The sequence below is a fragment of the Mesoplodon bidens genome, assembly GCF_964165515.1.
Source record: "Mesoplodon bidens genome assembly, chromosome: 18".
Classification (NCBI taxonomy): Eukaryota; Metazoa; Chordata; class Mammalia; order Artiodactyla; family Ziphiidae; genus Mesoplodon; species Mesoplodon bidens.
In genome coordinates, this window is record NC_138175.1 from 54,634,437 (window position 1) to 54,647,832 (window position 13,396).

Genomic DNA, 13,396 nt, shown 5'->3' on the forward strand with positions numbered 1-13,396 from the left:
GAGAGACAGAGACAGAGACAGAGAGAGATAGAGAAAGACAAAGACACCCAAAGAAGGAAGAAGAGAGAGGTCCAGAAGAGGCAGCTAAAGCTGGTCACAGAGATAAAGAACACTGGAAAGGGAGCAACCTTCAACTGAGTGCCTCCTGTGTGCCTGGCTCACATGCGGGGGCTTTGCTGTATCTTGCTTTATTTAAGCACCATTAGCCCTTCAAGGCAGAATTATTGGTAAGAGATGAGGAAACCAAGGCTCAGAGAGGGAAAGACATTTGCCCAAGTTTGCACAGCCTGGGCATGGCGTTGGATGCTAGCCTGTTTGACTCCAGAGTCCATATTCTCTTCTTCATCCTATGTTACCTCATGCAGACCAAGAGACACAGGGCAGTGGGCTTAGGGGGTACTGAGTGTGAGTCACAGCGATAGAGGAAAATCGTCACTTGTTTATTCATTCAACATACATGTTCCGCACTTCCCTGATGCTGGAGAGCCGGAGATGAGTCAGGGCCCCTTGGTGTGGAGGGGGAGGCAGACACAGACCCAAATTCCTGAGCAAGACAGGCAGAGTGCACAGTGTTCACAGGTCTGAAAAAAAAAAAAAAGAGCAGATAAAGAACGTGCAGAGGATGGAGACAGAAAACACAACTGGTAGGAGGAGGAGTCAGAGAAGGCTTCCTGGAAGAGGGGGCACTTGAGCTTCTTATGAAAGGATGAGGGCGTTTGGGCGCCGGGAAAAGGGCAGAAGGCAGCACGTGGAGAGTGGAGACAGGAGCGAGGGGTGGGAGGGATTAATTAAATAAAGTAATTAATAAAAGGTGACTGAAGAATGTTTGAAGGTATGAGGTGAGAGAGGAAGCTGGGACCAGATCATGCAGCTCGGAGCCATGGGAGGGCTGAGAGCAGGGGAGGGGCAGGGTCATCTCCAAGTGCAGAAAGACCCCTCGGAAACCTTGTGGGAGGGGAATGAGGCGGGAGAGACTGGAGGATGTGAGGGCAAGAAGGAGGCTGGGGCGAGGGTCCAGGAAGGAGACGACCTTGAAACCTGAGTGGGCGTCGGGCTGTGGGAATGACAAGAAGAGCAGAGTCAGGAGGCAGAAGGGATAGAGTTGGAAGACTGCTGGGCTCTAGGGGCCAGGTGCGCCTGTGGTCGTGAGAATGAAAGATGTCTCCTGTCCTGTGGGGATGGACTTGGCAACTGGAAGTGAAGGACAGCCTGATGGGAGAGAAAAAGACATAAGGTTGCCAACAGGGAGTCAGGGCCACAGAGGAACTGGGTCTGGAAATTAGTCCATTTAAGTCTGGACTGTTGTAATTGCCGATGACAGAAACGCAAATAACCCGAGCATAAGAGGGAATTAATTGGGTGGATGAGGGCTTGAGGGACAGCTAGATCTAGGTGTCCTCAATCATCTTCAGGAATCTGCATCTTTGGTTTCTGCTTTCCTCGTGTTGTCTTTGCTTTCAGGCAGGCTCTCTCCCCATATGGCGATGTGATGGCCCCCAGCAGCTCCAACCTAGGCTCCGACCAGCCTGGCAACCTCATTGGGAAAAGAAAGATCCTCTTTTGTAACAGGTCCGGCAAAAGTCCAAGGGTTGAATCTGTATCCTACGTTGATTTTTAAGCTCATTCCTGAACAGATGACTCAGAAAATCAAGGTGCTACTGCCTAGCAAGCAGAGAATCCATGTTTATCAAGCAGGAAAAATTGACAGTTAAGGCAGAGACCAGAGGAATTCGAGAGAAGACTAGAGATACAGGTAACAGAGACAGACTGGGAAGATAGACAAAATAACAAGAAGTCTGTGCTCCTCTCCCATGGTTCCTGCTGAGAGCTCTGCAGACACAAAGAAGGGATGCCCAGTGGGCACCTCTGTGGCTAAACTCCTTCACTCCTGCCCTTGGGGTCAGGAGCCCCCAGCCCCTCCCCCATCCACTGGAGGTACCATGGCAACCAGGCCCCCTGCTCACCTTTCCCTCCCCAACATAGAACCCAGTTTCCGTTTGAATCTCACCTGTACCTAACCAGTTCCTGTGTGAAACTGGGATGAGTGGAGGGCAAGTGGGAACAGGAAAGGGATGACAGAGGAAGGGAAGCCAAGGAGCCCAGCAGAGGCAGCCATGAGAGAAGAGAGATGGGGAGAGAGGGCAAAAGGAGAATGGGAGAGATGAGGAGAGAGGTAGGGAGACAGAGAGGGGGTGATAGGGTTAGAGAGAGGTAGGGAGACAGAGAGGGGGTGATAGGGTTAGAGAGAGGTAGAAAACGATGAAGGGAGAGAGGGACGGGTGCTGGGGAGATGTTGGGGAAACTGATGGAGGAGACTAAGGAGATGGAACAAGGGGAGGGGAGAGGTGGGGAGAAAGAGGGCAGAGAAATCAAGGGAAAGAGTGGAGGAGAGATGGGGAGAGAGAGGAGGAGAAATCAGGATAAAGAGATGGGGAGAGAGGGAGGGAGGGAGCAGGGCAGAGAGATGGGCCATGGATGAGGAAGAGAGTGCGAGGGGGCGGGGGGGGTGGAGAAACTCGAGGAGACTGGGAGGCATGGAGGAGGAGGCAGGAAAGGGGGAAAGAAATAATTGGGGCACACAGGGAGCCCCAGAGGCTAAGGGAAACTGGATTTCCATGTGGTCTCAGCCTTCCATATTTTTTTTCTTTTTTGTCTCAGCCTTCCATATTTTTTTTCCCCGGGCCTTCAAAGACAAGAAGGAGGAAGCAGCAGCGGGGAGAAGGAGCTGGGGTGGGTGACCCCGTCAGAGCTCTTCTCCCCATCCTCCTGAGACAACCCCTACCCACCTTCTCAGGATGCAACACGAGGTGGAGGCCCTCTGTTCCTCCACTATGGGCAACCCCAGTATGCACAGGGAGGCAGGTACTGAGCCGTGTCTGCTTGTGTGTTTGTATCCAAGTGTGGGGTTGGGCGGGTGGGGTCCTTCATATTCTTTTTTTTTTTTTAATGTTGAGCCTTCTTTTAATTTATTTATTTTTATTTTTGGCTGTGTTGGGTCTTCGTTTCTGTGCGAGGGCTTTCTCTAGTGGTGGCAAGCGGGGGCCACTCTTCATCGCGGTGCGCGGGCCTCTCACTGTCGTGGTCTCTCGTTGCGGAGCACAGGCTCCAGACGCGCAGGCTCAGTAGTTGTAGCTCATGGGCCTAGCCGCTCTGCGGCATGTGGGATCTTCCCAGACCAGGGCTTGAACCCGTGTCCCCTGCATTAGCAGGCAGACTCCCAACCACTGCGCCACCAGGGAAGCCCTTGGGGTCCTTCATATGAGCATTGTGTCACAGCCCTGGCTTTTAGTGTGACCTTAAGTGAGTCACTGGCCTTCCAAAGAAAGAGCTACCCCAAATTCTTATGTCTACCCGATTCCTGAGCAGTACCCTTTAGACCTCAAACTACATTTCCCATGAGGCTTTTCAGTTCCCTGACCAATGTTCTGGACCCAGAACTACACTTCCCATGAATCTCTGGGGCCATAACAACTCTTCTGAGGCCATTATCCCCCATAGACTCCCTGCCCTGGTCCCTCGCACTCTCCTTGTCTCCCACGCTGACCTCAGCATCTTCTCCCAAAGCCACTCCTCCTCCCTGCTTCCCATGTTTGAACGGTGCTACTGCCAGCCTAGTCTAGACGCCAGGCATTGTTCCCCGACTCCCATTACCTCCACAGCCATCCGTCCCAGCCCCATCTTCCCGCCTCCTCTCTCTGCCCTGTCCCTACTTCTCTTTCCCCTCAGCCCCAGCTCAGGTCTTGGCCTCTTCCATTGGACCCTTTCTCCACCTAACTCTCTGGTCTCCAGTTTCTCCCCTCCAGCCCATCCCCCACATAGCTCCAGAGGAGCCTTCCTGACACCCAGCACTAACCCTGTCTCTCCCTTGCTCACAGCTCTCCCATGTTGCCCATCGCTCCCAGGATAGAGTCTTAGCCCCTCAAGCTGGTGTTTGAGGGCCCGTGTGGCCTGACACTAGCCGACAGGCTCATCTTCCAGGGTTCCCTACTTCCACTCTACTTTAGCACAGCTCATTCATTCACTCACTCATTCGACATTTCTCAAGTAATATCTTGGTGAGGATTCATTTGGCTAGCAGGTGATAGAAAATCGGACTTAATGCAGTATAAAAATAGGAAAGTCATTGTCTCACTCAAAAAGAAGCCCAGAGGTGGATCAGGGTTTGTGTTTGGTTGGGTCAGCAGCTCAGTGAATGTCACCGAGAAGCCAGTTTCTATGTCCCTGCTTTTTGGTCTGGGATATATCCCCTTTGTACACCAGCTTGCATACCTCATAGTTACAAAATGCCTGCCACAGTTTCAGGTATCACTTCCAGAGGTCCTCACTTTAAGAACCCCAAATAATCTCTCCTCACATCTCATTGGCCAGCACTAAGTCATCCACTCACTCTTGTCTCAATCCCTGGCAAAAGGAACGAGATTATCATGATTATTTTAGTCAGTGGGGCTATGCATCAGGTGGGAGAAACTTTTTTAAAAAACCTATACCTAATCCTACTTCAGGTCCCAATTAACCAGAATCTCTAGTGCTGGGGGACCTAGCAACTATAGTTTTTGAATGCTTGCCAGGTAATTATGATGAGCAGTAAGGGTCAGAAGGCATTGGTTTACACTGGATGGGATATCCCTGAGGATACTGGGGCTTGGTAAGCCTCACCTGGTTGCATGGGTGGGGAATGGACACTCCTCAAATGGAGGAAGAAGGATGGGAATGGCTGAGGGGGTCTCCTTTCTAGGTGTCGGCTATAAGCACCACTTCTGTGCCAGGTGCTAGGCTAGGCATAGCAAATGCTCTAGTGGCAAAACAGACAGTTCCTCTGTCCGCAAGTCTCTTTTAGTGTCCTTGAAGATCTCTTTCATTTGGAGACGCCCCACCCCACATCATCTCTAACCTAGACTGAGGCACCCATCTGATAAGTATACTTTATGTGTAGCTCCAGAAAAGATGAGTGAAATTGAGTTGACCAGTTGGCTTGTTTTGCAGATCGGTATTTGTTCATTTCAGTTTTGTTGTTTTCTTTGTGGTGTTTTGGAACCAATAACATTTTTAGCTTGTCAGGTTGCAAACTTTGGCTTAGGCCATTAGAAAGCCTATGGGTCCCACGTATTTTGCCTATAGTAATGAATGAAACAACACAGCTGGTTCTCATGCAAGGAAGACAGACATGAAACACACCATCTAACAAATAATTAATTATCTACAATGGCAATAAGCACTCCTTAGCCTTGGACCTGAAGAGAATTCTGGGAATATTCTCTTTTGCTTAAAGACCTTAGCACCCACCCCCCGCGCCCACCCCGTGGTCCCTCTGCATAAAACATCCCTTTCTCTGCCATTTCTTTATTTGGCAAACTCCTCCTTTATCCCTTAAGTCTTTTTTTTCCCACTATTTTTAAAAATAGATCTTTATTGGAGTATAATTGCTTCAACATACTGTGTTAGTTTCTGTTGTACATCAAAGTGAATCAGCCATATGCATACATATGTCCCCATATCCCCTCCCTCTTGAGCCTCCCTCCCATCCTCCCTATCCCACTCCTATCCCTTAAATCTTGCTGTAGACATCACCTCCTCTAAGGAGCCTTCCCTGATTGCCCCCAGACTGGGCTTCCTCTCCACCTCGTGACACGTCCGTTGTAGCAAGTATTGACCTTTACAGTGAACACTTCCCCCACCAGACTGGAAGCTCTTGGAGGGCAGGCTGGGGTCTCATTAATCTCTTGGTCTGCAGCATTCTCCAAGGCACACAGGAGGCCTTGGAGATGCCTGCTGAAGTTTGAAAGTGTCGTGTTTCCTCAATTATTCAATAAGTATTTGTTTTTAAAGTTATACCTTTACTAAGTTACACATATACATTGAAACAAATATATTAAAATCATGGTTGTAATTTAGAAATCTTTATTTCTAATGCCACATTTCATGAGAAACAGTTTTATTCACATTTTAAACATACACTTTTGATGCTGCTAGAGTCAGTTTTTTAGTCATTTCACACACATTTCCAGGGCATATAATTTTATTTCTAAGTTACTTGTGATAGACATTTAAAAGATTTTTTCTATTATAGAAAATTTCAAACATACACAAAAATAGAGACAATGTACATTTTGTTAATCTTGTTTCATCTAAGCAACCCCCCCCCACACACTTTCTGGGGGGACATTCTATAGGACAAGTTTGTTTTAAAGAAAATCCCAGACATAATTCCTTTTCACCCATAAATACTTAAGCATGTGTTTCTAACTGCTAAGGATTTTTAGAAAGCAGACCTACCATGCCATTAATTCCACCTAACAAATTCACAATTTTTCTTGAATATCATCTCACACATAGTACATATTTAAATTTCCCTAATTATTTAAAAATTTTATTTTTCACAGTTGGTTTGTTTTAATTAAGACCCAGAGTTGACATATTGCATTTGATGGTTATATTCCTTCAGTCTTTATTCAATAAATACTTACAGCTAGGTGCCTGGCGCTTTGCTAGATGCCAAGAGCGAAAGACGAGTCCCTGACCTCATGTTGCCCACATTTTAATTAGAGACTCATAGAAGTAAATGTAAAATTGCAACCGTGATGAGAGCAAATACATGGTGTCATGAGTTCATGACAGGAACTGTTCACACACTTAGGGAGACTTGATGAGCTAAGTGAGGGGGAAGAGAGTTCCACGTGGAGTCATAGCATGTGCCAAGGTCCTGTGGCAGGAGGGAGCATGGAGAGTTCAAGTCACAGAAGGGCAATGTTTCTGGAATGCAGCAAGTGAGGAGGACGACAATGTCTGATCAGGCTTAAGACATCAGCAGGGTCTGGTCATGTGTCATCTTGGTCTTAATTTATCCCAAATGATAATGAGAAGTCCTTGGAGGGTTCTGAGGAAATGGAGATGGCTATGTGGTCAGATCTACATTTCAAAATGCTTCTGATGGGGTGAATGAAGAGGGAGAGAGAGATATATATTGAGAAGTTAGGACGCTGTTGTCTAGACAATAGTGGGGTGAGTAGCAGCAGACTGGGGGATTGAGAGCACAGATTCTGGATCCAGTGCCTAGATTTTTATCCTGATTCTATCACTTGGCCTGTGTGACCTTGGGCAAGTCACTTAAGTTCTCTGTGCTTCTGTTTCATCATTTGTTAAACTACACTATCTCAGAATGCTGTTTTGAAGATTCAGTGGAAAAAAAACTTTAAAAGGTGCTTGGCTTTTTAAAGGGGGCTGTAAACACGTAGTTATTATTATATTTAAGTGGACAGATTTGAGAAGGAGATTACTATGTTGGAAGGACGAAAGGGAGGCCAGTATGGCTGGAGAAAAATGATCAGAGAGGTCATCAGAGTGACCACACGCAGGGCAGGTGCTTCTCAAAGGGGATCTTGCTAAAACGCAGACTCTCACCCAATAGGTCTGGGGTGGACCCTGAAATGCTCCCCAGACCACACATTGAGGAATGAGTCCCCATAACAGGGAGAACTTTATCCTGAAGGCAAGAGGAAGCCTCCGATGGTTTGTAAGCCTCTGGTGGTGCTGAGAGGAAAAGATCACCCTAGCTGCCCTGCCAAAACAGATGGGAGGTGGAAGAACAGGGACCAGAGTTGGGGGCTTACTATGGTACAAGCTGAGCTGTGTTGATGTGCTGAAGCCAAAGACCTCTAGGAGCATAGATGGGACATAGCCCTGTGCTAGAGACAGCCTGTCCCAGCTTACAAGACCTGAGTGGTGAATTTTGCAAGCTGGTTGTGAAAACCATGGGTAGCATAAAATTGGTCAGGGTGAGAGTACTGAGACCATGAAAACTGGCAGATGCTGAGAGAGAGAGAGAGAGAGAGAGAGAGAGAGAGAGAGGGAGAGAGAGAGAGAGAGAGAGAGAGAGAGGGAGAGAGAGAGAGAGAGAGGGAGAGGACATTTACCAGCACACCACTGAGTTTACTGAATGAGGGAGATAGTAACACATCGATGTCTGAGTAAGAGGTTTTTAGAGACCTGGGCTGAGTTAGGTGACTTGGGGAGGAATCAGGAAAGCAGGCTTTGCTCTGAATCGGATGCTGGCAGGAAGGAGAGGCAAGTCCATGACATGAGAGCAATCAGAATGGCACTAACACTGGTTGGGAAAAAAGCAGCATCAGCTCTGAGCCAAGAGGGGGATATTTGGTCAGTTTTGTGGTTTGGGCAGTGTCGATGTTGTGTTGAGACATGACTCCAGAGGGATCTTATTTTTATCTTGGTCCATCATGGTCACAGAGTGACCTTGGTTGCTGTTGGTATTCTGTGAAATTCCTTGTGTCCAAAGGGGGGTCACCAGGGTCTATCTGGGAGTGCCAGGCCAGCTGTCAGGGGTTGCTTTCTGCTTTTTTTCAGCTGCTGTAACAAAGAGACCCTCAAACTCAATGGCGTTAAGAAAACAGTTGGTTTCTCTCTTGTGTAAGAGGAGGAGGGTGGTCTGGATGGGTGGGATATCTCAGCCCCACGAGAATACAGGGACCCATGGTGCTCCATCATCTCTAGAAAGAATAAAGCTGGCTTATTGCTACATCCACATTCCAGTCCAAGGGAAGGGGCACTGAGTCTAAGCCAAGAAAATTTTTCTTAAGCAAATGATTCCAAAGTTGCACCCCTCACTTCTGCTAACAATGTTGGCGAGAACTTGGTCATATGGCCACACCTAGCTGCAAGGGAGGCTGGAAACTGTTGTTTCCAGCTGGATAAAACTCTAGCTAGGATTGTAGAGGAAGGGGAAATGGATTATGTGGGACAACTAGCAGTTGGCCATAAAAGAGACAAATTAGTTGATGGAGGGGTTGTGTAGAAGAGCCCAGATTTGAGAGCTGTTATGAATCAAGTTCCAATCAGGAGGCCAGTTCTGAGAGTGTTGGAAAAATCATAAACTAGATTCAAATGCTGCTGCAGTGAAGAAGCTAGGCTGGGATGATTGGAATAGGAAGCAAAAAGGAGCAAGTCCCTTCCTTTTCCTCCTGACTTGCAGTTTCCCGCTAGCACCCCCTTTTGGCAGAGTCTAGCAGGACCCCAACTGTCCGAGTGGAAATGGGGTTGGTAGAGTCCCAGCCCTGGGGTATCGGACAGCTGGGTGGTGTAAGTTGGAGTTTCGGGCTGAGAGACAACAGCTTAATAACTGGCATAAGAGCTATCCTGGTGGTGGCACGGACAGTCATTTGGTGATGCTATTTAAGTGGAATGATGTGCGAGGAGTGCTCAAGGCAGCTGATACTGGGTTTTCCATCCACAGGAGCACTTCTTGTGGACCTAGAGACCCTGCAGGAGACGCAGGCTCGGAGCCTAGGCAGACCTGTCAAATCCTCGTGAGTGGTCCCTGGCCCCATGATTTCTGATCTCAGCTCCTCTGAGTGCGATGGTGTGGACCCCTGACTTTGGGAGGTCCCTGTCCTTTGGCTGTCTTCCCAGGAAGCAGTATCTGCGCCAGGTCATTGCAGAATATGAGGCACTGGACCGAGAGCTCCCATGCATCCGCAAGTTCCCCATGCCACCTGCTGCCCAGCCCCTCTGTCTGTGCATGGAGACCTCAGTGAGTGTCCCCCCCACCCCCGTGATCCCAGGTCCCTGGTGGCATGGTGGGAAGGACACAGGCTCAGAAGTGAGGTGGACAGGGGTTGAATCCAGGCTCTGCAGCTTATCAGCTGCGGGCTTGGCAACAGGATAAGTGGCTGAAAATTGATTGTGAATTTGTCAAAGGGTTCATCATCAAATTTATCACTGCTGATCCCAGAGGGGAGACCGAGAGGCAGAGAGGGGACGCTGAGGACAGAGGGAGCCCTGCTAATCCACCTATTATGAAATTCTGTAAAATTTACAGATATCGCAAAAATTCATTTCAAAAAGCCCGTTTTTGGACAGATTCAGTGACATGGTTATTCGGTGTACGGATCCTTTGGGCATTCCTGCCTCAGAAGAGGTATCTATTAAGGTCTCACCCATTTGAGAATTAAACAAGGCTTGCCAGGCACAAGCCTCGGAAGTGTTCCCTCAGCTCATCTGTGTGACTTGACCTCAACACAGGGATTGCTGTTCTTGTTTATGGGACCAATAACCACCCTATTGCTCCTCCTCTTTGTTTTTGAACATGAGACACACACACACACACACACACACACACACACACACACACACCCAACATATGCATCCAAGGCTTGCCTTCCTGGAGGTGACCAGTTTCATGATTTCACTGTGGCTTCTCAGCAATTTTATATGTCATGACATATGGTATCGCCTTCGACATGGTAATCTCAGACTCAAGACGTGGTTAATGATCAATATATGTTTCTGAATGTAAAATAGATTGACAAGATGTCAAATCCTCCTACGATCCTTATTCTTTGAGAACTGAATAGTTCTTAAAATGCTAATATGACTAAAAAAGGAAAAAATTACGGCTTAAATCCTTGCGAAAATCTTCAAGGGCTGCCAAAATCTCGCCATCCGACGCAGGTTGCTGGAAAAGTTTTCAGTAGATTGGCAAAGTTGGCCAAATTGGTGAATCATTCCGTCAGCTGTTCATTGACTTTTGGCAAATCGGTTTGGTGAGAACTGGTTTTTTTTTTTTGGAGAATGACCTAGAATGGCAGTAGATGCCTTTCTACCTGAACGATTCCTATCCTCCCCGCTGTGGCAGGTTCTGCAGGTGGGGTCTCGGGTGGGGACTTCTGCACCCGGACTGAACTCCGGGTGTCACTGACTGAGGTTCTCTCTCTGACATCCCCAGCCCAAAGAGGACCTTACCCACCTGGAGGTGCTGGAGGCGCTGGAGGCCGAGTTACCCGGGGCCATAGTGAGCGGGCGTGTGAGCAGCATCCGCTTTGAGAACATGAACGTCATCTGTGGGACTGCTGGGCGCCGGAACCGGTGAGTCCTTGGAGGGGGCAGGGCCTGGAGCGGCCGGGAGGGGCAGGACCGCAACTGGCAGGACCGCGGTGAACGCGATGGGGGAGCCGGGAGGGGAGTGAAGGCTGCGAGAGGTGGGGCGGGGCGGAGGCTCTGAGTGGGCGTGGCCGGGAGCTAATAGGGGATGTGGGCCAACAGTAAGCTCCGTGAAGGGCGGGGCGGAGAAGTGAGGGCAGTGAGGGGGCGGGGCCAGGGGCGCCCGGAGAATGGCGTGGTTGGTATAAGGATCCAGACCCCGCTGAGAGTGAGAGCCGAGAAGGGGCTAGGGCGAGAATGGGCGCCGTGAAGGGGCAGGGTCAGGTGAGATCGGAAAAGAAGGTGGGGTTTGGAGTGAGGAACCGGAGTTTCAGTGACCCAGGTGGTGCAGGGGATGCGCAAGACCGAGGTGTGTGGTCGGAGCATGGGAATCAGCTCTGAGCGGATGCGTAGTCGGGACTGAGCACTTTGCAGGGGCGGGGCCAGAGTGATCGGGTGGGCCTGGAGTGTCTAGTTGGGGGCGGGGCTGAAGGGGGGGGACCTGGAGTTGCTGGATGAGGATAAGGCCCTGGAGCGGCGGTTTAAAAAGATGGAGCCTCGACAGAGCCAGGCTGAGAGAGAAGACGGGACCTAGACTGACCCAGGTGAGGGTCGAAGTACAGATTGAGCTCGGCGAGAGTGCAGGGTTGGAGAGTTTAGGGATGTAGTGACGGGTTGAGGGACTGGAGTTGGTAAACGAACAGGGACCAGGCAGGGACTCTGGGACAATCAAAGCCAGCGATTCCCCTTCCGTCTCCGCCCCGCACCTCTCCTCTTGGCCTTGCCCCCTTGCAGGTGGCTTATCACGGTCACGGACTTCCAGACTCGCTCGCGCCTACTGCGCTCGGGGCTCCGCCTCCGCGGGCTCCAGCACCCTCTCTTGCGCCACGACGAACTGCTGCTGGGCGATTACCGCCTGCACCTGCGCCGCTCGCTGGTCCGACGGCGCATGCTCGAGGCTCTGGGGGCGGAGCCGACCGACGAAGACTGACGTTTGGGGCGGGGCCCGGCTGCGCCTGCGCACCGCCCAGCGGGCTCGGGCGACCCATCCGGAATCCCCAAGGAAAGGGGCGTCGCCTTCCCAGGAAGGAGGCGGGGTCGGCTCGAGGGGGTGGATACTGTGAGTTTAATTATAAAGAATGACCTGGTACAAAAGCCATTTCTCTCTGCAAAATCTTGGTGGGGAGTCAGGGGGTGGGAGGTGATGGGGGGTAGGGACGAGCCCCCATGATATAATCCCGCCTCCCTAATCTTCCCCCAGTCCCTGGAAATGGACGCCTGGGTCCCACTCCCTTGAGGGATGAACTCTGAGGCCCGAGAGAGGGAAGACCCGGGCGCCGGGGCTTTGAACGCGTGCGATCCTTGTCCCAGCGAGAACCAGACGTCCTCATCCGCCCCCCTCCTCTTCCTCCTCCCACCCCCCTTGGAAGACAATTCTCGGGCTTTTATTTCAGGTTTTTTTCTGGATTTTTTCGTGTGTGTTCTAGTTTTTTTTTTTTTTTTGTATTTTCCTTTGTTATCGTTCCTCTTTTTGCTTTGTCTCTTCTCTTCGCCCCGCGCTGCCCCCCATCCAGTCCCTTCCCCCTCCCCACCCCAACCTCCCCTCCCCCCTCCCCACCCCCCCGTACCCTCCCCAACCCCGCGGCACCCATCCAGAATGAACAAGCCCTTGATAGACGGGCGCCGCGCAGGCCCCCTGCGGACGGGGGGCATCCTGCGGACAAGGGGGAGGGGCGGGTAGGGGCCCAGCGCGACCTCCGCCCCCTTCCTCGCCACCCCTCCCCCCTCCCACGACCCTCCCACAAGGTTCCCCGCAGATCCCTGACGTGGTGAGGGGAGAGGGCTGCAAGCACCCTCCCCTCATGGACGGAGCGCCCCCGCCTCGGGGGTAGAGGGCAGCAGAGGGGGAATGGGATTGGGGGAAGGAGGGGGAGCTCTCTTCTTTGGCAGCTGAACATGGCGGGGGGGACCTGAGGGCGATGCCCTCCCCCCTTTGCCCACAGTAGGGGAGGGGGTTTTCCAGGGGAAGGGGTGGCTTAAAATTCCCAAGCCCCAGGAATAAAGGGAGGGGGAAGCGTGCAGGAAGGAACAGCCATGCTGGAGGGAGGAGTTTCTTGAAGAGACAGAAAGGTTAGGAGATGAGGGAGCGGTGTCTTCGTGCAAAATGGATGGACCGGAAGGCTGGGGAGAGTGAGAGGAGGGGAGGTGAGAGGGCCAAGCCCCGGGAAGGGAGAGGAGGAAGTGGAGAAGCAAAGTGGGCAAGAAGTGAGTGTGCGTAGGGTCTTCTCTTGGCAGAAGGAGAAAAAGAGCAGAAAGAGCTAAGAGAATAGGCAGAGTGTGAATGACCGGAAGAGCTGGTCTTTCGGGACCAAAAAAAAAAAAAAAAAAGTGCCAGGAAAAGAAACAACAGTACAGCCCAAGAGCGCGTGTGCAATGAGATGAGTGTGCAGAAAGAAAGAGGTAGTAG

The 13,396-nt window shown here is 50.8% G+C and overlaps 1 protein-coding gene across 1 annotated transcript; it reads left to right on the forward strand.

Annotated features, from left to right (window-relative positions):
• Window positions 1-1,489: 1,489 nt before the first annotated feature.
• Window positions 1,490-11,946, forward strand: LOC308605794 (uncharacterized protein C19orf81; the record flags this gene model as incomplete). The annotated part of the gene is made up of 6 exons (XM_081216064.1): window positions 1,490-1,562; window positions 2,772-2,858; window positions 9,245-9,317; window positions 9,421-9,541; window positions 10,736-10,875; window positions 11,725-11,946. The coding sequence occupies 6 exons, from the start codon at window positions 1,490-1,492 to the stop codon at window positions 11,918-11,920; spliced, it is 690 nt and encodes a 229-aa protein (XP_081072190.1). The 3' UTR covers window positions 11,921-11,946.
• Between the last annotated feature and the right edge of the window lie 1,450 nt (window positions 11,947-13,396).